At 45.5% G+C, this 24,990-nt stretch overlaps 1 protein-coding gene across 1 annotated transcript in view; it reads right to left on the reverse strand.

The window, feature by feature from the left end:
* Nucleotides 1-634: 634 nt before the first annotated feature.
* The window catches only part of skia (SKI proto-oncogene a), a 76,007-nt gene continuing 51,651 nt past the window's right edge, over nucleotides 635-24,990 (reverse strand). The window contains exons 2-7 of the mRNA XM_085780986.1: nucleotides 9,776-9,892; nucleotides 8,843-8,958; nucleotides 7,955-8,274; nucleotides 7,502-7,848; nucleotides 5,642-5,872; nucleotides 635-4,541 (exon numbers count right to left, since the gene is read on the reverse strand). Coding sequence (XP_085637112.1) covers nucleotides 4,353-4,541; nucleotides 5,642-5,872; nucleotides 7,502-7,848; nucleotides 7,955-8,274; nucleotides 8,843-8,958; nucleotides 9,776-9,892 — 1,320 coding nt within the window. The 3' untranslated portion in view covers nucleotides 635-4,352. The remainder of the gene's footprint in view (nucleotides 4,542-5,641; nucleotides 5,873-7,501; nucleotides 7,849-7,954; nucleotides 8,275-8,842; nucleotides 8,959-9,775; nucleotides 9,893-24,990) is intronic.

The raw sequence follows: 24,990 nt of genomic DNA on the forward strand, positions 1-24,990 counted from the left end.
GTCCAAAGGTCAGGATATCTCAGCCACTGCTGCTTCGTGAAGGTCCTCCAACTTGAAGCCAGTGCGGTCTCATTGTGCAGGAGCAAGTCAATTTATATTTCCATGCCCCTTGAACAGCGTGGCAAAAGGTCCAGTCTATCTTTACATCTTTGAAGTATGTGTTTCATTTTCTCTTGCCTTACGGTTCTGCTCCACTACATTTCAGAGGGAAATATTTCACCTTGTGATCCCTTCTTGAAATAAAGAAATGTTTGATCACAGGCTGCAGACTGTATGTGCTAACACTTTGCAGTGAGTCCTACTATTCAGCATTTACAACCAGTATGTAAACTTGTAATGTATGTGCCCACAGGAGGCGTTTTTATAACATTATATCTTGCATTTCACAAAGATGGCATAAGTAAAAATCATAGCAATAATAATAATTATTACTAGTATCATTAATGACCAGAGGAGATGTTGTATCCACGCAGCAGGACAGCAGCCCCTCCTTGGGCTGGCGGATGTTGTACTGAACTGAATTCATCAGTGACGTGAATTAGGAGGAAAACGCTCCGTCTGCAGTATTCGCAGGATAATTAGGGTTTGGATTGTTTACCCAACAGGCAGCAATAAGGAAAAACTGGGTCAGTCAATCTGGACAAACAACTTTATTTCTGGTAATGCATCTATACACTGTACATTCAGTCACTGTAGTATATAAGCATAGCTATTTTCAAACATAATCTCATAAAGTCCTTTACTTTACAATATAGTCCGTGTCGTGAGAGAAGGGGAAGGGTGTCGGAGGAGGAGAGATGAGGGAAAAGGCGTGAAAAGATGAGGGAAACAAGGAGATAGATGAAGAAGCCAAGCTTTTTTTCATACTGTATATGTGGTATTAATAAATGGGAAAGCTTACATTTACCTCTTACATAAAAATATTTCTAGAATTGTAAGGTTTATATAGTATTAGCAGCAGCACAGGGCTAAAAAGATACATGAGGATTAGGGGGGAAACAATCTGCAAGTGGCGTTGTAATGTGTGTACATGTGTGTGTGTTTGTGTGTGTGTGTGTGTGTGTGTATGACCCATACTGTAGGTCTGTTATCTGATACTGAACATACTGTTAAAAATATATATGAACTGGTGAAAAAAGTCATTCAATATAAAGACTCTACAGTAAAAAAAAAATGAAAAGAAATGGATTAACATGTTTATGTAGGGAATATTCTCTTACGCACTGCATCATTAACTGTTTTTGAAACATCTCAGTTAAAACACAAATTCAAAAAAAAAAAAAAAAACAGAAACAAAAACAAGACAAGCTATTGTAAGAAAAGATTTCTTTTTGAAAAAGGAAACACCATGTACATATATTATACAATATTGTAAATGAAAAAAATATTTACATTTGAAAATTCTTATTCAAATCTTCACACTGGCTAGTACTTGTCTATTAATATGGACTGTTATTGCTGCTTTACTGTCCATTATTTAGCAAAATGATTCTCCTTTAGAAAACAAGATGTTGTTAAACTGCTTTTTTCTTCTTTTTAACGCGCGGGAGAGTGAAGAGCAAGTGTCGTTGTTGTCTCCCTTCTTTTGTAGAAAACCACGAGTAAAGTAAACTACACAGAGGCTATCAACTCTTTTTGAGTGTAAAAACAACTACAAAATGTACCAATTTTTTAGGTCTGCCAAAGTCACAGACACAGTGTCAGCGATGGCGGATAAGAAACGGGGCTTTTCAACATAATGCCCTCTTTATTATCCTCGACACGTCCGCCTCGGGACAAGTCAGCAAAACTGGGAGTAAACAGTTAAGTCTTTATGTACAACCCAAAGTAACAATTCACCGAAGCAAGTGGGTTTTAAAGATCTTCTATAAAAATTGTTTGAACATGCATATCATTGATTTCAAATAAAGGAAACAAAAAGCACTCATTCAAAAAAAAAAAGAAAAAAAAAAGCCTTAAGCATCTAGCGTTTGTTTAATTGTTCTCTGCATTGAAAAAGGAAAGGAGTTTGTAAACTGGTTGATTTTAGGAACACTGATAAAAACAGCTGCTGAGCTGCTGAACCTGCACACAGGTAGCTGATGAGAGGCCCCGCCCCTGCAGCTTCATCATCAGTTCTCCTACTCTGGAAACCTTTCGCCCATGACCAGGCACTTGAGGTTTTCCAGCATTGCATTTAATTTTTTTTCTCTTTTTTTTTTGTTGTCATCTTCTGCTTTTTGCAAGTGTGAAGTTTTCTTTTTTCTTAAGAACAATATACGGTTTGTTGCTTTTTTTTTTTACTTACTTCTTCCTCTTCTAAATAAGACAAATTGCTTTATGTTGCATAACACAATAAAACCCTTACATGTACAGTATCAATGCCCAATAACTGACTATATGTATGGCAAACTTTCTCAAATTTCATGCATAAAGAAAATATGAGTTTTCTATTGAAAAAAGTGAACATAACAGACAAGCAATAAAGTATCTCCACGTTTAAAAACAACATCAACAACCAAAGAAAAAATTTGCATTAACACAATGTACATTCTGATTGCATTGTACCCGCTGTGTGACGGCAGAGTCGTGCTCTCCACCTTCAGAATAAAATCAGATTTTTAATCTTCCAACTTTTTGTTCAGGTGACCTGTAAAAAAACAAAACAAATTCACCTCGATGATGTGCTGTGAGTCATTAGCGAAGTTTGAAACCGGGTGTCATTATATTACAACAACGGGGAGAATGTGTTGCCAGAACCTTTGTAACAATCCCAGACTGCATCAGCAAGCAACAGGTAGAGCCTTTTTTCTTTCCATTTATTTACAATACTTTGCCTCAAGAAAACAAAGCAACAGTATTTATTCGAGATGCATATAATCAATAAAACGCTTACTGAATTTATATGGTAGCAGTCATGTATAAGAGTTTTCAAAGTAAGATTGAAGACAATAGTGGGAGTACAATGCATTATAACAGTATTTTTGTTATGACAAAGTGCGATTCATTATTGTAAAGTAAAAAAAAAAGAAAAAACAACAAAAAAAACATATATTTATATTTACAATAATTTAATTAAAATGAACATTTTGTGGTTCTTGCCAAAGGTGCCCCATCCAGTCCACTCTGATTTCAAACGTGATGCTTCTGGTGTCAGCTGGATTAAAAACAAGACCACGCACATCTGGAGGATTTCATCTTTAGAAGATAAAGACGTCCGGGTTTTGACCCGAGCGCTAAAAAACACATATGGCAGCTCGTGTGTGTGTGTATGTGTGCGTGTGCGTGTGTGTGAGCAACTCTGAGATGGAGACTGCTGGATATTGTTATTGATCATCCAACACAACACATGTGCTCACTAAAAAAGGTACAGCATGTTTTTTATGTCCAGCGTCCAATCCAGAGAGAGAGAGGAGTGAGAAACGTTTAGACTCTGATCTAAGCCCCGCCCCCCCCGCTCCTGATTTTTATAAAACAACAGGGGGAGGAAATGAGTATTCAAAGCTCCTCCCCCTCAGTGGACTGCGATGGCTTCCTGAAAAAAAACCGACAAAACCACGGTGGCACTGTGGAGAGTTCATCTGCTTGTTTTGTTCGTCTTCTCATTTATTTGTATCTTTTTATATTTTCCAACTCCAAGAGCACAGAGAAACAAAGAAACTGTCTTTTTTTCCTTTTTCTTTTTTTTTTTTGCTATTTTTTGTTTTGTTTTTTTGTTTTTACATATCGCTATGTAGTCTCTTAAATAGCTTATAATGTCTTCAAAACCATCCCTGTCCTCATGGTGGTGGTGAGGGACGGCGGTGGAGACGTTTTGGGGAACGGTAGGTTAAGTGTGAGCCCCGCCCGTCCTGGCTGCGCCGCTACAACACCTCTAATAGAATATGATCATCTCTCAGCATTTATCATCACAGACGTCTGTCCAAAAGTCTCGCTTATTTTTCTTGTCAGAGAAAATCCAGGCACAAACACATTTTGTGCTATACATCCACTTTTTCTTTCGTTCTCGTGAAGTTCTGTGAGTCTGGAAGGTGCGAGTCAGTGCTTGATTCAGAAACACATGCTTCCTTGTTGAACAATTGCATTTTGCAGTTTCTATTCACTTGACTTTTCATGGGGCGCGATGTAGGACGCAGGTCCTCGTGTTCATCTCTCTGTCTCTGGTCCGAAGGCGAGAGTCTGGAGTTTTTTTGTGTTCTGGAGGGCGAGCGTGATTAAGAGTGGTGCGATGAGGCCGGCCCAGGAAATCCTGGGTGCTGGGTTCTCCGGTCTGAGTTGGGCAGAGGATGTCGGGGGGGCGACGGGGGGTGGGGGGGGTATCACGGCAACGGGGGTGTGAATGATTGGGGGGGGAGGTGAGTCACGCTGCCGGGTTAGTTCTCAGCTGACATGTCCTTGGGCGTCCCGTCCTTGTCGCTGCTGGATTTGGGCCAGAGCTGCTGCTGTAGCTCCTTCACCACCCTCTCCAGGTGCTCCCTGGCCTCCCGCTCCTGCAGCAGGTCGGCTCGGAGCTGCTCGCGGTCGGCCTCGGCGTGCTGCAGCTTCATCTGGAGGTCCTCGATCTGGAGAACACATGGCAGGAAACAGCTGTCATCATACAGCACAACTGATCTGACTCTGGACTGAAGCAACCGACTCTGATCCAGTCCTACACTCAGTCTTTCACCTGCTTACACACTATAGAGTGGCTGTATACTGTAAATACTGCTCATATTAAGTTGTAATTATGACTAGAAGAAGCTAACTAACCTAGATGCGTAGTGATACCAAGTGATACAACCGCCCTGACCGGTCTGTGACAAACAGGTCGCACACACAAGAGGCTTGCCCTGCAGCAGCACCAAATCCCAGTGTACCGCAACATGTAAATTAGTCTCAGCCTCATGTTGAATAACATCCTAATTGTGATATTTGGGCTGGACAGTATTTAGATAACGAATTTTGGATGTCACCCAAGCCTGCCATTCATTAACAACTGGAGTTGCCTGTTTGATTAAGTTGTGAGTGTCTGTTGTTGCTTGATTTATTAAATGTCTTTCAGAAATGCAGTCATGGAAGTTTCTAGCTGTTATTTCATGTCAGTGTTGGAAACAGGTGGCCTCTTTAGCAGAGAGCACACTGGTGACACTGGAAGCGTCTGAAACTTTCCTGTGGGCTGCAGCGACTTAAACGTCTAAAACATCTTGTGTCAGTGCAGCCGTTCCAAGGACGAGAGCAGTCTCTGTAGGGAAGGCAACACAGATGCAGCTGGAGAGCATAACCTCCCTCTTGTTTTGTCTAATCTGCATTTCCCATGGTGCCTGGGGGAAGTCGACGTCTCTTCCTGTTTCCTTTCGTTGGAGGACTTATCGTACGTCTGTGCACTAGGCGCTACACCCATTTATTTTTGACAGGGGAAGAGGAAATGTGTTTTTTTTTTCTCTTGCCTTCTCCTCTGCTGACCTTGAAAATATGTGAGCGAGTGAAACACTGCAATTACTCTAAGGGTGTTGTCTAGACGTTGTGCCACCGCATTTGCACACATTGTTAGTCTGGTTTGCCAACATGCTCAGCCTTGTTTGGCTGCATTTACACTCGTTAGACACGTTTCTATTATCGAGAAAATTTCGTCTTCTCTTCACAGAGTTTTTATGGCACAAAAGTTCCGTCGCTTCTAACTGACCTGTGCCGAGTATTTTGCGCGAAGACGTCCGGCTTCGCAGCCCTTGTCGCAGACCCTCAGCTGCCGGGCCTGCTCCAGCTCCCGCTTCAGACGGATCCGCGACTCGTTGGCTTCCTTCATCTTCTTCTCGCTCTCGGCTCGCAGACGTTCGATTTCCTTCCTCAGGTTTCGTTTGGCCTCGGTCGCCTCCCGCAACTTCTCCTTCTTGGCCACCCGCAAGAACTCCAGCTCCTGGAGAGACCAGATTGTGGGAGGTTAGCAAAGAGTAGAGGTTGGAAGTTTTAATTGTAAATAGGCTCCATCTAAACCTATAAAACACTTTAAGCACTTTAAACTACAATTTTTTTTGTTTTTCACAATCTTAGCTCGGAGGCAATTATCTTTCCGACATACTGACAGTTGGAGCCAGGAATCAAACTGCAAACCTGCTGAAAACTTGCCCACAAGTTTATATAAATGTGATTATTATTTTTTAATCATAATTTAGATTTCTCACTAAACTGACAACTCAAAATGATCCCTTAAACGTCTGGCGGTGTTTATGTAACCACTGTTAACACCAGTGGACGCTGCTGTCACATGTCTGTTTCACTGTTGACACCCAGCAGACTGCTACAGTGTCTATGTCAGTGTTTACATCGAGCCAAGTCAGGGGTTAGGGCAACGTGTGGGCTGACAGAAGTTAGGTTTCCTTCCTCTGAATCACTGAGAGAGTGTGAATGTGGGTGCGTGTGTGTGTGTGTGTGTGTGTGAGAGAGTGTTGTGGTGACACACCCATAGTCTTCTCATGGGAACCCAGCAGTTGGGACAAACATGTCTGTCATCAAGCTTTGTTAGTTCCCACAAAAAGAGTGAAAAGGCACAATCCCCATCACACCCTTTACTCTGCAGAGGCTTTACATAAGAAGTCGGTGAATACTGGCGTCAGGGTGAGTTCAAGTCAACACAGCAGGAGCTACACCAGCAGGTTGTTTTAAAGCCAGACCACCGTTCATTGAGCCGCGAGGTCGGCTGCCTGCTTCTCCGCTCTGATGGAAAGTGAAAGTGAGGCGCTGTTACGCTGAAATCACTTTTTTTTCTTTTGCTCAGGATGCATTTTTGTGTTCCTCACCCACACACACTCTTCTGAGCTTTCTTGTTCTCGGTCCAAGACCAAAAATAAAAATGGAAGTCTGGCCTTTTCCCTTCACAGCAACATCCGCTGTCATTGTTATCACTTGCCAACTCATGCTAAGCTTTGTGAACAGTAATAATGACTTTGAATCCACTTCTACATTTCTGTGTCTTTGCTCGAGTAGTTTCCTCAGAGCGCTAACTCTGAAAAAAAGTTTCTGTCAAGTTTAGTTACATAAAAAGAAAGGAAAAACTTTGGGGAAGCTAAAGACTTGTGTGAGTTGTCACGGCTGGGAAACCCCACTCTCTCAGCCAACAGTGACACATATCGTGGTGCATGAAATCATATTCAGTGTTAATATAGCCAGTCAGTGTGTCAGTGTGCTGTCTTTAAGTCGTCTGAGGTCAATTCAATGCATCTTAAAGTTCCCACACTGTAAAAAGTGAGATTTTTATGTTTTGATTAAAGATCAAGTCTAGGTTCTGTATTAATACTGTAACAAAGTGTGTCAAAGTGTCAAAGCCTCAAATACACATAGTCTGTATTAAGGAATTTTGCCTTAAAACGAGCCGTCAGGACTTCTGTAACTTTGTGATGTCACAATAAAGCAGGGGCTCTGAGCCTCTCTTTCTAAAAGACTTCAATCTTTTTTCCTTTTTGAAATCTGAATATCTATATAGCTCAATATAGCTTTTGCTCTTCTTAACACACACAAATAAAGCTGATATCAACGTTCTGGTGTCTACCTGTTGGAGGTTGCGTTTGGCCTGCAGGGCTGATCCCAGCTTCTCCTCCTGCTTCACCCTCATCTTCACTATCTCGTGCAGAAACTTCTCCTTTGACTCTTTGGAGTCGAGTCCGTTGTCCAGCGCCTGCCTCAGGCTCTCCAGCTCCGACTCCAGCCCCAGCTCTGGAGGGGTGATCGGGGTTGCGACGGGCGCCATGGGCGCGAGGGGCGGAGCTGCGGGGGGAGTGCCCTCGGCCGACGTGACAGTGCAGATGGGCCCTTGGGCGCACGGGGAGCTCAAGTCCTTGGCCGAGCTGCTGGACGAGGTGAAAGACGGTGATGACAGGGAGGACAGGGACGAGGTGACTGTTGGGAGACACGGGAGACAAGAGAGTCAGTTCAGCTCGTCTTCATTGAAGCAGATAGTTGAGATCTTGTATACCCAGCAGCTGGTACTGAGTTCTTAACTTACGTTCGTCCCGGCTCTCCACTTCGATCTCCACCTCAGAGTCCTTGTCCTCCTGAGGCGGCGGCGGTGGCAGCGGCGGCAGCGGCGGCTTGCTGGCAGTGAAGGACGGAGGACAGGGGGCCTCTGAAGCGGGCGGCTGCAGCTCCTCTGTGGCTCTTCTCTTGCGAGACCTGGAGTTGGCACCTTCATCTGGGGGTTCACCTCCGCTCGGGTTGGAGGTGCCGGGTACCGACGGAGACATGGGACCCACCTTCCCCAGGGGCAGCGGTGTGAGGGCAACATTGGGGGCCACGCCGTTCTCCAGGCTCTTGTAGTTGTAGAAGCTGAGGGGACAGCAGACGGTTTCATTTACTCGTCTCATGATGTTTACATGAAATAATCCAAATCAAGATAACTTCATTTACAAGAGCTGAATTCATGCAAGTAAACACAGCCAGGACCATATTGTATGGTCCGATCAGGACGCTCTCTGCCAAGCAGGGTAGAGAAACATTCAAATAAAGTGCCTGCAGCTCTATCCTCCCACTTTGTGAGAAACTGGGCCAGATCAACTGTGATATGGTGCAGCCTGCACTGGCAGCACCATGGCAAGTGGGTGCCCACATTATGAGTGTGTGTCAAATGTGTGTGAATGGTGAAGTGTGGGAGGCTGCGGTACAGTCAGACTTGACCTCTGTGACACCAACCCACCCAGACAAGTGAGAGTGTGTGCTGGGAGCTCATCAGATCCAGCTAAACAAAACGGCTATCATCTCTCGCAGCAAAAGCTCCACTTACAGTCCAGATATGTCATTGTTGGTGATTGCGTTTTTTTTTTTTCTAAGTCAGTGAAGTGCTGTTCGGTAAAAAGTATCCTCCATTTTAGATCTGGTTGTCCTGTGCTGTACTCACCTGTCTCTCAGCAGGGCCAGGGGGTGAGTGGAGGGCTCCTTATCACCAGCAGAGATGTGGGGGGACCAGGGCCGGAAAGCCGACGGTCTCTGCCTGGGCTGGATGCAGTTGAGCCCCTGGAGGAAAAAAAATAGAGATAGTTTAAATCAGATGTGATAAAGAAATGATATCTGGTGGTTTTAACAGATGTTACATTGTATGACACTTTTGTTTTACTTTGAGAAACATAAATATTACGTTTTACAAATTGATTTATTTAAAGGTCCCATGTTTTTACACCTGTGTTTAATTAGACATGTTGACATCACAATGTTACAGACGTCCAGACAGCTCGTTTAAAGACAAACTCTGAATACAGAGTGTGTGCATTTCCCTGTGGTCTGGGCCTTTAATATTTTCACACTATCAATATACCTTTTTACAATATGGGACCTTTAAAATATAGTATGTGGCTGTAGTTCTTGGTGACTGAGAAGACAATTTAGAAACACTGCAAACATTTCCACATGTAGTTTGTTGTGCCAGCTGTCTTTGACCTTGGGTATCCATCAGTAGAATATTTCAGGACTTTATTCCTGATTATAAATACTGATTTAGTAATATCACATTGGAGAAGCGTCAGTATGGGGACGTTCTAAGTTTACCCTCATGGCAGATTCTTTTTTTTTAGCGAATATCGATCTTCACAGGCGACATCCATCATTCTATTGTGGTTAGATTCTGTTTCACCGCTCCCTCACACTTCACTCCATCAGTAAGCGACTCCTTCTGGCTTGTGGCGTCTACAATTACACCCACTGACTTGCCAAAGTCTAAATTTAAGCACTGCCCTCATCTGAAAACTTCTGTATAATATTACATGACATCTCATCTCAGGCACCAATGCGTCATTATCGTTACCCACATCTCCTTCCTGAGCCCAGCGACACTGACCTTATTGGAGGCGGACAGGGACTGTAGCCAGTCGTGCTGCTTCTCTTTGTCGGCCAGCGGCGACTGCGATGGGAAGTCTTCATGCTTGGACTTTTTGATCGGGGTGGGATCGGAGGGCTGGAAGAGAAGAAGAAAGAGATTTGTTTTAGGGTTGGGCAAGTGAGAACTGGTTGGTTTCACGCAGGAAATATATGTTCTGTGGAACAGGTCTGAAAGTGTAAACACGTCCGGGTTGATTGATTTTCCCACGTGATATGAACGCACCACAGGTCGCCCAGTTGGCAGCCGGCTGAGGGCTGTCGCGCTAAAATGTCAATGAACTGGAAATGCACCCAATAATGTCAGACAGACCAATAACTCTGTGTGTGTGTGTGTGTGTGTGTGTGTGTGTGTACAGATGCCTGATAGAGGAGTGCCAGCGGAGGTGTCTGATAGCTGGAAGTGTGAGTGTGTTTAAATTTAGGCGTGGTGTTGACTCTGTGTAAAGTTGTGTGTCTTTGTGGGAAGCTGCTACAGGGTTACACACACACACACACACACACACACACACACACACACACACACACACACAATCGTGTTTGCTCATGGGCAGCCAAGAGAGGAGGCAAGAGGTGACTGGGGCAGTGTCTGTCTGTGTGTGTTTTGTGCGTGTGGGTGTGTATATATCTGTCTGTCACACACAGATACACCCACACATACAGACAAGTAGGGGTTTGTTTCTCTTTCCCCCATTAGGCTGGCTCTGTGGCCATGACCTCAGCCTCTCCAAGCTGTGGCTGTCACTAGCTGCCTCATTCACACACACACACACACATACACACACACAAAAGCTAAGGGCAATCTCGATGCATTTCTAATTGAACAATGTGTGTGTGTGTCTGTCTGTGTGTGTGCTGCTTTCCGAGAAAAATCTAAATCTAACAAATCTTTCTTGTCTTCTCTTGCTACCTGGAGAACAGGAATCACAGCAGCAGATGAATGATCCAACTACTCTGAGACGGTGCGCCTGTGTGTGTCTCTGATGTGGACATGAAAATCTAAATCTAACTAAAACTGTTCATTTCATAGCAAAAATTAAACTTCTGATATTTGGATTTTAAAGTATTTTTTTTTTGGCGTTTTTGCCTTCATTTGATAGTACATAGTGATATAGACAGGAAAGGGGGAGGCAGAGAGAGGGGGACATGCAGGAAAGGTCTGATCTGACGTGAAACGTGAAATGTTGTGCGAAAAGCAGTTTCCTTTGAGATAAATCTTTTCCTTCAACATGTGGAGGAAGTAAAGGCTCCATGTGTCTGTATACTGGCTGGCTGGGTTCTGCTGTTATCATACATGTGTTCTGGCTGTGCAGAGGTCCTGTGTTGGGAGTAGAGGTCACACACATGCAGCCCAGATCTCCGTCAAACCAGCAACGTTTCTAGAGGGGATTTATTCACTCACTCACTCACTCACTCACTCACACTGCTCTCTCTCTCTCTTTTCTTTCTCCGTTTCACTCTGGTGCTCTCTCGCTCTCATGTTCTCTCTCTGAGGATCTCCCTCAGGAATCTACAGTGAACTGCTGCAGTGGGCAGAACACACAGACACACACACACACCACCCCCTGCATGGTGTCAACAGGTGGTCATTGGTAATGGGGTTGGATGCTCTCTCTCTCTCTCTCTCTCTCTCTCTCTCTCTCTCTCTCTCTCTCTCTCTCTCTCTCTCTCTCCACCATGCTGGCAGTGTGTCATGCTCTGCCGTGTGTGTGTGTGTGTGTGTGTGTAACCAGAGCTGCTCTCACAGGAAAGCAGCGTGGCTAGACGAACAACTATGACCGAGGCCTGCCGATGTGACAGCTGTCCCCCGTCCACCTGGCCGCTACACGACCGTCTGTGTCGCTCCCTAACAATGTCACACAGCCTCTGAAAGATTAAAGGTCACATATCTTATAGAACGAGATTTTCATGTCTTTTGATTAAAAAGCAGCTTGAGGTTCTGTGATGATACTGTGAAAGAATCAAAGTGCTCAGTCCACAGAGAAATGCAAAATTTGTATTCAGAAATCGTGCTTAAAACGAGCCGCCATGACTTCTGTATCTTTGTGATGTCACAGTAAAGCTGAGGCTCGCCTTCTCTCCTCTGATTGGCTCATTGATTCACAGATAGAAGTGATGAAAAACTTAATAAAGATGATTTTTAGCTCTTAAAACCACAAATGTATATTTTTATGGATCAACACTTGTAAATAAAACACAGAGAAAGTGTAAAATATGGGTCATTTAAGGCTTTTATCTAAGGGCCACGTTTTTGTTCCCTTTGAAGATGTCCTTCAAATGAGGAAATGACATTTATGGATTTCGAGATGTTTCATTTCAAATAAATGAGACTGGAGATTAGCTTTCGTTTGAAGAGCTTTTTTATCACAAATAACCACATCAGAGGAGGTTATTTGTGAAAAGACACATGCTCCAAAGATCAAAGAGAAACCTGGCGTCTTATTTATGTCACTTGTGGTGTGTAGTTTTCTGTGCAGTCAGAATATATTTAAGTAACGAGCTGTTTTCCTAAAAGACTGAAGCAGCTTGAAATGTCCGAACAATCACAAACACCTTATAAAAGGACTTATTAAACACCTGAACAGATCCCATAAAGATTCACAGAATATCTGTAACTGCAATATCTCCCTTCGGTGATCGACTGACTGACTGAGATGGATTGAAGAAATCACAGCATCACTCAAACGTCATAATCAGTGTTTTTACTGTAACTGATCACAGTGAGAAGAAGCTGTGCACATGTTGTTTGCCCTTTTTTTTCGTGCTTTTTAAAATCCCGTTCTTTGTAATGAGAGGATGGATTTTAATTGCTGTATATAGCAAAGATACTTAACAGTAGAACAGAGGAGTCCTGACTGTGGTTGGTAGGTTTGTGTGTTATCTAAAGATGAAGAGATATGTCCTACATAACAGGCCAGCATTAGAGGGCTAGAGGCAAGAGGCTAGTCTGCAGTTCAGCCCGGAGAGTGGCTGATCATACACACACACACACACACACACACACAGTGCTGCCTCTGGGCAGAGCGTCTGTGCCACGTGCCAGTCCTCGTCTCGTGGATTACCAGTTGCCAACGCCGCGGCTCTCCATCAGGGCGAGATCTGGCTCCGGTAATCTTGGACGGAGAGGAGCGTCGGGGGGTCAGGGAAATTGGCAGCTGAGCTCTTTGGGCTCAGTGGTGGGGGCTTCAGGGAGGGAGAAATCTGCATGTCTCGATTACTGAACAGTGGGACTGTGAGACATGAGGCAAACAGACAGCCGGGGTGGGAATTCCTGTTTTTTTTTGTAAAAGAGCTCCAGTGGTGTCTGTGGTGCTGGTTCTCAGGGGACCCGGTGCAAAAATGAAGACTGGTGGAGTTTCACTATAATTTGATTTGGTTAAAATGATCCCAGTAGAGTGCCATGATATCTTCCTGTGTGGGATTAAACATTATCAAACAGGGTCTGTGGCTCAGGGACACACACTCATGGAAACTTATCAGTGCTCTCTGACTTACAGCAGGCCTGCTGCAGAGTGACAGAGCCGGGCTAACTTCAGACACACAAAAATGTGTGTGCATGTGTGTGTGCAAACATCCATGCACTTTGCAGCCCACCCTCTTCATGATCCGGGGTGGATTACACAGCATAGACAGGATGTCACACTTCTAAGATAAGGCTTTCCGATTAGCTGAGGTGTGTGTCAGACGTGCCCAGACTGCTGCGCCGTCTATGTACTCAGCTCCAACACCTCACACTGAGAACATGACACCTCATAATATCTACGCAGCAGCATTACGCTGGTGTCTGGGAGGGGAGGGAGGGGTTGACATTGGCCTTTTATTAAAAGACAGATATGCTTTTATGATTATTATTCATGCTTCCAGTGAAACACGGTTAGGAGCGCCGAGAGCAGAAAAATATTAGCGCCGCACCTTTGAAGCATGCATCTGTCAAATGTCGATTTACAGCTCCTTACTTCACACACGGCGGTCAGGAATATCCCGCGCATGAGAAACTCACAAATCCTCCAGTCACCGGGGCAGCGAAGGTGGAAACAGCGAGAGCGGCCGGGCTTATCTCAGCCGCCGTAGGGGGACCCCATGCAGGGACTCATGTGCCAGCACGTGTCTGGGCCAGTGTGTAGATGTGTGTGTGTGTGTGTGTAAAACGTCTAAGGCTGTGTGTAAGTGTGTTTGTGTGTGAGTGTGTGGCAGAGACAGGATGGGTGGGGTGATAACAGAATTCTCGGTTGAAGACTGTCTGTGCCTTTTGAAACCCTCACGGTTTCGGCACACTTCCTCTGTCTGCAGGCCGCTGCTGTTTGTCTCAGACCCAACGCTATGAATAGCATTTGGTAAAAAAAAAAAAGAAATGTAGCACAGTCCTTCAGTCTCATAACTTCGCAAAGCCGTCTCTGCTGCCTGTTGAAATATTCTTCATCTCTTAACACTTTAATCTCCTCTGCAAGTGGACGTCCAACCACGCAGAGGAGAATCCCAGTCAATGTGACATGATGAACACACACGATTTAAGAACCGAAGATGAAATGTGTGGATTCGTCGAGTGGGGCAGAAAACCTACAGAACTGTTCAAAAAAGCAAATGAAGAAGTGAAACTTGCCATTAAAACTGACTTTGTTACACTTTCACTACGTTGACCTTTAGGCGGTTTCACTATATTTTACTACCGTGAGTTGTGGACATTCAGAAAAAGCTCTCGATAGAGAAGCAGTGCCATGACCCCAAAAAATAAGGGAATATTGAAGTATGAAATTGTGGATCGGTCGTGCTTTACGGAGACACACTGGCTTCTTTATCCTGTCGTTCTCTCTCTGAACATGTCGGAGGTTTGTTTCTGTCGGAGAGGACGCCGAGGGAGCAGAGGGATGAGTCAGTCAGGAGAGGGTTCATGTGGAGGTTGTGGAAGTCCTCCAACCCCAACAACCACTCCAACCCTCTGATTATGGACTGTACCAAGAGTCATGTACCCATCTTCGTCACCATGGTTACTATAATAATGGCCGAAGATCGTTTCGTTTCATCTGGGATGAAATAAGGACTTTCTCGTCATCGGGGACAATCTTTGCTGTCATGACTACAATAGATCACGAGAGAATAACACAAACACTGCTGTCCTGCTTTGTTGACCCGACCGCCCACCACAACCTTCTATCGCTCTCCTCACGACGTCACCACACTTTCTACTCAAGCTATAAAAACAGCAGCTGTCGACTTAGACAAAAAAAAAAAAAAAAAAAGCAGCAAATATGGAGGAGGCGTGCGTGCGAGGAAGCTCATGGTTTTTGACAATCACTGTCTTTTTCAAAACTTGATCTCCGAGCTGAGGTGAAAGCCGCCGTGGGAAGGTTTGGATGTGGGAACGACGCTGCAATCTGGTGGTGTCGAAAACAGGAGTGTCACCTTAATTAAGATTTAAAAAAAACAAAAACCAAATCCCAGCGGCTTTGACTCAAGCCGCTCTTGTGACAGACAGCAGAATCTGGTTCTTGATAAGATCTGTCAGTTTCATCTTCGTTTTTTCTTCTTCTGCCACTCCCTCCTCCTCCCCCCTCCTCCTCCTCCTGCTGCTGCTGCTGCTGCTGCTCTGCTGCCGTCTGCCCCCGAACCCTCCACCCAACTCTGTTCGTCTGTCTGTTTGAGAGCGTTTCCTGTGTCATAGATTACCGGATGTCCTCTACAAACAAGCAAGATTCCAGTCACAGAGAAAGAAAGCAAGCAGAAGAAGTTAGAGGCTGCAGAGAAGAAGCATCATGGGAAAAAACTAAAAGTGTCTGCGGCTGAAATATCTTATAGAACATGATGGTTGTCAGTCATCATCCAGATGAGAGCATAACACGCATTTTCTACTAACTATGTTCTTCAGGTTGATTTTTATCACCCAGCTGTAATTATCTACAACTATCTATAAATGTCCTGTCTGTAAGAGACAAACTGCCTGACGATGAAGGCTGTGAGATGTGGCTGAAAGCTCTGGAACGTGTCAGACTGGTTTCGGGAATATGAAATAAAAAGTGATAAATCTGTGTTTAAATCTCGATAACAACACTTGCGAGAAATCATTTCAGCTTCCACCGCACAGTGTGACAGCGTGGAGACCGTGTGGTTGTCACAGAGTGGTGTATGGTGCTGAACAGGTTGCCTAACCCAGCAGCCCCCCCCCACACCCCTCTACACCAGACCAGGCTGAGATGAAAGGGCAAACAACCTGTTTTCTTTGCCGTTTCTTTACTCAGGAGGGCGAGCGGAGCCGCACCCAGCCCGTGACCTGACTTTAGCCTCTCTGCATGTCTTGCTGAGGGGCCCGTAGTGGTGGAAAAGGGAGGGGCCCCTTCCTGGAGGCAAAGTGAGAGTTAGCTCACCTCATGCAAAACAGCCCCACACACACACATACGCTGAGAAACAAACAGGTGTCAGACAACATGTCATTCCACTGCTTGTGCAAAAAAAAAAAAAGAGAAAAAAACAGAAGAGGCGTAGTGACCGGGGGCGCTCAGGTTCAAGGCTGAATTCATTAGCTGTCGGCCTCGGAGCAAACAAACACTTTAGTTTCCCCCCCTGAGGTTTGAGCCGTGAATTGTTGTGAGCAGTGCTGGGAAGGTGAGCTGTTGAATTTACCACCTGTCTATGCTAATTTCTCAGTCCGAATGACACTCGCTCCTGTGTGTGTGTATGTGTGTGAGTGTGTGTGTGTGTGAGAGACACGGACATACGGGATAAAAATACACCGAGCGCGGCGGCTGCTCGCTCAAGTGAGATTCCTCGACTGTGCGTTTGTGGGTTACACACACGCAGAGCTCCAATTTTGGCAACTAGTTCATCCCACCATCGTCTCCTTGGCTGAGAAGTCGCACAGAACAATGGGCTCTCTGTCTCCAGTCAAGTAAATAGCAAGAAAAAAAAAAACTAAAAACACACACACACATAGTTACACTCAAACTCTTGCAGCACTGCACTGCAAAAAAGATCAAATTAATGTTATTATTCAAGAATCCCGAGTCTTGCTGAGGCAGAGTTCTGACTTCCAGATAAACTGGTTTGCTGACTGCACTTATCTAATATTCACTTTGATTTAGTGATGAGAAATTTCTCCCGTGCTCAGCACATAAGTTACTGTATTTATTCACTTCAGGTTTGGAATTATAAGGAGCGAGTATTAACTTGTTGAGTTCAAGTCTTGGAGGCAAAGACACCTGCCAGGCAAAAGCACAGGGCTGAGTGTGTGTGTGTGTGTGTGTGTGTGTGTGTGTGTGTGTGTGCGCGGCAGATGTTCAGACTATCAGGTAGCTGTATACAGAGTGGAGGCCCCAGCAGTACCTGCCCGTACCACCTCCCCTCACATAAACCCATCATTTATCCCATTAGCATGGAGCTTCTCCTGCATTCCCCTGCTACTTGAAAGAAAAACAAAAAAGACAGAGTGTTTCCACAGCCCTGGTTGAAAAATAAAAATAAAAATAATGATAACAAAAAAAAAAACAGCTTGTATTGAAAACAGCTTGTATTGATACTGCTGTTATGACAGAATGTGCCCGCTCTCCTGTCACCTCCCAGTGTTTTCCTGGAGCGACGCTGCGATGCTCAGTTCCTTCTTATTTCAACATGAACATCAGAGTTTTTTTTTTTGTTTTTTTTTTTCTCTGAAACTTTTATGGCATCAGAACCTGCTGTTGTTCCTGAGGTCTCCGCTTCCAGGAAGAGTCCGGAGAGGCTGGTAGACAAAACAGAGGAGAGACCTCTCGGAGCTGCCGGCACCAGCCAGGCTAAAGTTTAAAGGCTCAGAACAACGGATAGAAAGCAACTGTCAGGACACATAACATATCTGTATGTGATGAAATGTGTCTTTGATTAAGTCAAAGGGAATATCTTTGCTGCAGAGCTTTACAGTGTTTAGCATCTGAACTCTCTCCAGTAACGTGAGTGTTTGTCTCCTTTATTTATATATAGATCAAGCCACAGAAAGTACATGTGAAATGATGAGCGCGCCATAGTGATGATAGGTTGAGCAGTCTGAGCTTGTATTAACTTGCTTGTACTGGGCTCAACCATTTGCAAAAAGCCCCATCATACTGCCATTGTTTGGGCAGATACTGGCCAAATAAATGTGATTTTTGTTGGTCTTGTACCAAACAAACATGTTTAAATAATATTTGCTGGCCGGGGCGTCTCTGTAGCAACACAACACTTAGAGTGCTCACAATGCACAACAGTGTTGTGTCACTTTTTTTTTTTTTTTTTTTTACCTTTTATTAGAAAAAAATGTTCCTGCTATTTTGATATTGCACTTGGCCACGTTGCGATTAGTCGTGCAGCTCTACCGAAAAACCAGGACGAGGAAACTGGAAGTGTTAAAATGCAAACTCATTTCCAGGTTTCAGGGCTCTATGCTAGATAAAAATGTTCAGTGTGTGTGTGTGTGTGTGTGTGTGTGCTATGCAACGCAATGCTGTTGTCAAAACTTAGAGGCCAAGAGGCTAAATTAGCCCCCAGGTCCCAAAAGGAAAGGAGGACCTATTCCAAAAACACATGGATGAAAACAGTGGGAAGGATAGTGAGGTGAAGAAGGGAATAAAAAAGAACAGCGAGAAGAGAAGAATAAACAGTTTATGGCAGGAGATCAAGTCTGAGCACAGAGCGACAGTCAGACACACAAACAGAGGATTTCTCAGATAAAACCGCTGCTTATCAGAGAGGAAGTGAAGACAGGCAGCCTTGTTTTTAGCTCCACAACCATCTGACGGCTCTTACATGCTCCCCATTAGTAGCACACAGACTTTCTACCAGTCAAGTCCGAACATGGAAATCACCAAAAGTGTTGTTTCACGAGTTTCATGTGACATCGGCGACATGAATGGAAAAAAACATGGGAGCGCAAGTAAGAGCAGGCAAGCAAAGAGGGAAGACATGGGATGAGTAATCGTGTACAGCAGGCCTTCACACTGCTGCCTGGAGGCCATGCAGAGCAGCTCTGAATGCACACACACACACACACACACACACACAAAGAGAAGGAAAGGGAAGAGATTGGGAGGTTTGGGAAGGGAGCAGGGTCTCCATTTCCTCTCGCCAAATTTGCTTTGGCAACTCTTTCCGTGGGAATGGTGAGAGAGTAGCTCCCCTCAGCCGGAGAGAGCCAGGGCTCGGCCCACTGAGGAGACGGAAAGTTCAGAAACGTAAAATGGAGAATGAAGGGGGTGGGGGGTGGGGGAGTGGTGGTGGAGGGAGGTGGGGGTAAGTAAATACAGCTGGACTTTTCCATAGCTTTTCCTTTTCCATCCCTTTCTTGGCTTTTGCTGTTTTTAGACGGGTGAAATGCAACTTAACGTTTTATAACAAGCTACGGTGAAAAGGCTTGGACGCGTGCACGGCCCGCAGTGTCGTTACCCCAGTGTGAACTTGCTACCAGACTGAGCCTCCACCTCCACATATCTGAGATGTGCATCGCTGCATTTCTAAGCAGCAGGTAATACCGATATTTAGGAGTGGTGTTTTTACAGTGTAAAATAAGCTTTGGGGGTGGTCTTTCTCTGAGCATCTCTTCTGATTGGCTGATTGTTTTCCGAATAGTCCAGTAGAAAAATATTGCAGACAAACACTCGGAGAAACCAAATCCTTCAGGATTGGATGGCAGGGCGGGGCTTGGGGGTTTGTTGTGACATCACAAAGTTACACGATTGTATTAGGGTTCAGATTCTTAATACAGACTATGTGGAAATCCTATTTTATACAATATAAGATAAATAAAAATATAAATAAATAAAGATTCAACACCTGTATGCAAACAAATACAGCAACAACAAATTTATCAGCTGCACTGGTGCTGATTTTCAAGTCAAATACTTCACACACAGCAGCGAAATAACAGCATACTTAGGCCTGCAACTTTGCTTTTAGTCCAGGCCAGTTCTGAAATGGTCAAATAAAGCCAAGAAAAGAATTTAATGTCCCCCGTTATGATCTTAGACAACAAATGTTTTAGAGCCATCTAAAAGCAGGATAACTCAATTTGCTCCATTTTTAAAGTTGTTCTAATTCCTGCTTATACACTAATGGACATTTCCCATTGATCTGTGTGTCTGTGTGTGTGTGTGCGCATATACTATGTGTGTGTGGGTGAGTCCGTGTGTGGGTCTGTGTGTTCAGTCTCATATAAAGACGTCTGAATGCTTACTAGTTGATAATATTAGATGACAAGCTAAACCCCTGTACTGACTGGTGCTGATGTAAACCATTTCCTTCAGCCATACTATATTTCTCTTTGTGGTTAAAAATCAAAGGCCTTCGGTTCAGTTTATACAATTCCTGCAGTTATAGTATCTCACCCCTTTTCATAATTTGGGCTGATTGGTAAAAGCTGTGATGAGCCAGAATTGTGTTTGGCATCAGAGCCGTTGGAATAGCAGAGGGGAGAGAAGAAAATTCCTGCGTTTACGGCCTCGTAAACGACGCTTTCTGCGCGGAGGAAGGTCGTAGGGAGGCGCGAGTGAGGAGGAATCTGCTGATGGCTCTTTTCCTCGCGTCGGTACAAAAAAAAAGAGGGAAAAAAAGAGAGAAAAAAGCCGCCTCCGTTTAAAAAGGAGGCCAGATGTGAATTATGGGTAACAAGGGGAGCAGTGTGTCTGTGTGTGCGCAGGGTCGGGGGAATGCGGGGCATAGGGCAGATTTCTGCTTGGAGTGTAACGTGCCCTGAGGTTGAGGTTGCTTGTGAAAGGGTTAAGTCGCATGGCTGAGCAAATACATAAATAGCACTGGGGGGGTTGGGTGGGGGAGGGGTGGGGGGCTGTGTGGGCATGGCTGCTGCTGCCAGCTGGCATGGAGGGCGTACATGCACACACACACACACATACAGAGGCAGTTTGATTTCTAAGTATTACTTACGGGGCACTGGAACACCAGCAGGCATGTTCGGGTGCCCTGGTCCAGCCTGCACTGCAGCAGATGCCTTAACATGTGACGACCTCGCCAAGACCGCTTGTGCAAACACGCAGACACACACACACACACACATGTGTACGTCTCCACACTTGTTTCAAGTCACACTAACTTCTGCGCGCAAATGCAAACACACACACACACACACACACACAAAAAGAAGCAAGTCCCGCCTGCTCTCACACATCAAAGGAGCTCCCAGCAGCAGAGCAGAGCTGCAGACACGGGCCTCATCCCATAATGATAAATCACATCCCAACACCTAAAACAAACTCTCGACCCTTTCTCGACTGCACTAAGATGGACACCCAAACAAAACAGATGACTGGGTGCTCCCTGACACCCGCTCTGCCCCCTCATCCTTTGAACACGCACTCTCCCCGCCTGACGTTTCCACTAATCTGAGAGGATTAGTGCAGGTTTAGGGTCTGTGGAATGATGTCAGCTTTTATAATTTGAAATCTGACATGAAGAGTTTGTTGTGCTTCCTGCTCGTGTCTGAACGCCCCATTCACATTTATCTGCTTCGGTGGGTGGACTTCCTGAAAACAGGACGGGGGGGGGACAATGGACACGGCTGGTGTTGCCGTGCCGTGGGAGCAGCGCGTGTCCTTGTGATGGTGTGTGCTGGCAGTTTGCTGCGCATGGATCCTCCTGTCAGAGAGGAGGAGGATGAGGGGGGATTTAAGCGAGGGTGGGTGGGGGGTGGGGGGGGCTTGCAGTCAAATCCCCTCTCATCTTACAGGCATCATTACGCCCGCTAAAGCCTCTTCCCTGGAGCCCTCGGCTACCAGGGACCAGGACAGACCACCAATTACAGTCTTAACCTCTCGGTTGCCCTCTCTGTCTGTATCTCACTGACACCTATAGCTGGGGGAGAGGGCAGAGTGAAGGGGGGGGTTGATAAAGACGCTGCTTCATGAAAGCTGCTGGCATTAAAGACATTATCTGCCGAGCTGGAGCACTGTGCAGCCTTTCCCTGGCTGTTTGTGTTTCACCGCCATGGCGACAATGCACCATAAATAATGACAAAATTCCATTGTGGCGTCTTCAACTTTTATTACAACGCTCCACTCTTTGATGCATGAAAAAAAAAAAAATCAGCAGCAGCATCGTCACGGACGTCGTGGTGAAAAGCCGTTTGGCGAGACAGACAGGTAAACTGTAACAAGTGCATTACTCAGGGCTGTAGTATTCAGGTTCGGTCTTGTTCTGCAGTCTGGCCTCCAACATTTTCCTCTGTTACATCACACATGTCTTTGTCTTGTTTTCTCTTAGGCCTCATTAATATGGGTTAATCAGGACTGTAATTAATCCTGTCTACTCAGAATATAAGAGATGGCAGCAGTTCATCATAATGTGACTACTGAGTAATATGCAGAGGATTAACCGGCTCCATTGTTCAAAGGGGCCTTAATGACTTGATTCTCACTTTAGTCAAATCTTCCAGGACGCAGCCACAATATACAGTAAATAGAACGGCTCGGGGGGTGATAACGCACAGATGGAGTGGTCTGCTGTGACTCAGTAGCTGTAAATGAATTGTTGATAACATAAACAAGCCTCTGGCGCTGGGAGACAGCGGAGGTGATATGATGGTTTAGAGGATAATAGAAGGTGTGAATCTAACGATGTGTGAGGGTCCTCTTACCAACGCGTCCGACACGAGAGCAGCCGCTGTAGGGAGGGGGCGGGCGGGCAGCGGCGGTAAACAGCACAGGTCACTGGCTCAGAGTGAATGACTCAATGTATGTGTGACTATCCGGCTCAGCCGCGTGTGTCTGTGTTTACAGTTCCTGTTCAAAGCAAACACAGCGGGGGAAGATGTGTCTTATTTTTAATGTATGGAGAGGAACTGGCTCGGGCAGCTGCAAGCCAACCCCCCTGGCTGCGTGTCTGCTGCAACACGAAAATCCACCGCTTTGCAACTGTAGCGCTGGAGGCGTTTTTGCTGCTGTGGTCAAGACCTGTGGGATCGAGGAGAATGAGTTGGGATTAGGACTCTTTAAGGGACTGACACCAGAAGAGGTCAGAAATGATAGTTAAGCCCTAAAGTCACTGTCTGCTCAATCCCTTTGATTAAAAACCACAGAGTCATTTCCCCCCTTGTGCATTCTGACCGAGGGCCGGCGGGGTTACAGCTTTTGACTGCCTGCGATCTGCAGGGGGAAACTCACGGCAGAGCACCGGTGTGTGTCAGACGCCGCGAGGGGTTGATTGTTTCTTGGATTAGATCTCTCTGTCTTTGCTTTCAATGTCTGCTGCTGGACTTTTGCTGTGTTTTTCCAGTTCAAATTCATTTCCCCAGCAGGTCGGGGAGGCGGTCAGCCATGGCCAGTTTCTCAGCGGTCGTTGCACTTATTTAAATCCAGCGGTGACGGCTCAGTTTGCAAGAGTTTGTCTGTACTTAAATAGCTTCTAAACCCAAACTATCAGAAACGATAAGATCAGTTGTAGTCCAATGTGAGTAAAGCTTACAAGCCCCCCCACCCCCACCCCAAGCAAATCCTCCTCCTGCTCGTCCAGTGACCAACCCCTGGCTGTACACAAAACAGCTAGTCTTTTGAGGGATCACGGCTCGCATGGCCAGAGGCTACAAACCTTTTCCTTCCTGTCTGTGGGATGGGATTAGGTCAGGCTGTCAGCTGTTTCAAACACCATGACTGGCCACCGTCACTCTCCTGACCGAGCCCTGCTGCCTGCATTTTTTTTTTTTTTAGACAGACCGCTGAACACACTGGGTGTTTCACAGGCAGTCAGCAGCTCCCTGTACGCTGCACAAAACAGCGGCTGTCTGTCCACCATGGGCGTGTTTGTTGTCGTTGGGGCATTAAGTGGGCCAAGCATGGCTCTGGCTAATGCATTAGCAGACACGCCGGGTCAATACAACCACCATGCTGTTGATACCATCAACTAGCATGGCGAAACAAGCTCTTACACATGCCGCCTGCTTTGATGCAAGCTGTGGTCTCTGAGTGTTATTATGTGGAGAGACGGAGAAAAACAAGTGAGGGGTGGAGAAATAGTGGGAAAACATCAGGTAGGTGTGTCTTGATCATCTTTGAGATGTTTCTACAGTTCATCTCAATTCAATGAACTGGAGCCTCCTGAGAAAAAGCAGCTAAAGGACTCAGAGAATGTGAGAAACGAGCTCAAACCCCTGTGAGCCGCGCTGCAGCGTCAGTTGTGCAGAGCCCTGCTTAGATTGGCAGAGGTGCTCCAGACAGCCCCTTCCACTTCCCTTCACATTTAGAGCACGGCGCAGTCGAGCAGCTGTCAGAGCAGCCACTGCCAGCCCGCTGACCCGCCTGTGACGAGCTGCTGTAACACAGTAAATAGTGTAGTACTATCAGAGCAGACATGAGTGGCATCAGGATTAGCATTAGCAGCATTTGCATCAGTTAAAAGCTCTTGCAATTAGAGTATCTGTCAAGTGAATACACCTGAGTGTGGCTGGTGATTGCTTCACTCAGACAGTCTAATGGTATGGAGATGAGAGGGTGCGTGTATTTTGTTTTGCTTTGTTTTTTTCACGGTCAACTTGCAGTTGCTAACATTCATTTGATGTTTTAACAGCAAGCTACATCCAAAAGACTTAGAAAGAAAAAAAAAGATGGAGAGGCCGTAACCCATAACAAACATGCAATAAAAAAGGAAGTGTGTCGGATAGACAGGAAGTTAACAATCACAGGGAGGAGAAGTGTTTCAGCATTAGCCTCCGTAGCGTAGCTCTGAGCAGCTCACGGCTCTGCTCCGCCGTTCTAAAAATAGCTTGCACCGACAATTAAAGGTAATGAACCTACTGCTATGACTATAGGGATTATAGCAACGGGCCAGTTTGCCAAACTGTTGAACTATCCCTTTAAGAAAAGAGACACTGGGCGGCCATCGTCCTGTAGTGCTGCAGCCGGTGTACAGTAGCTATCGGCTATTACAAGCCATTAACCATCAGACTGGCGCTCCAGCTAGCATTTACTAAACATCCCACAGGGGACAGGGCAGAGAGCACGGTGAACCACCTCCACCGCTGCATCTGGAAAGGTATTTTTAAGAGGACCACCCAAGTAAAGTCCCCAAACTGTCACATGCACTTTTTCTTTCTGAGGCGAGAGACTCTCCATTGAGACTCTTGACACACTCGACTGAGGTGAGAGAAAATGGTCGCCACTGCACATGTGCTACATGCACCTAAGACGCATCTCGATGTCTGCGGGGCTCTGTCTGCTGCTCAGGCAGAGAGTAGGCATA

The sequence above is a fragment of the Trachurus japonicus genome, chromosome 7 (assembly GCF_045865225.1).
Source record: "Trachurus japonicus isolate A0001 chromosome 7, Traja_1.0".
Taxonomy (NCBI): domain Eukaryota; kingdom Metazoa; phylum Chordata; class Actinopteri; order Carangiformes; family Carangidae; genus Trachurus; species Trachurus japonicus.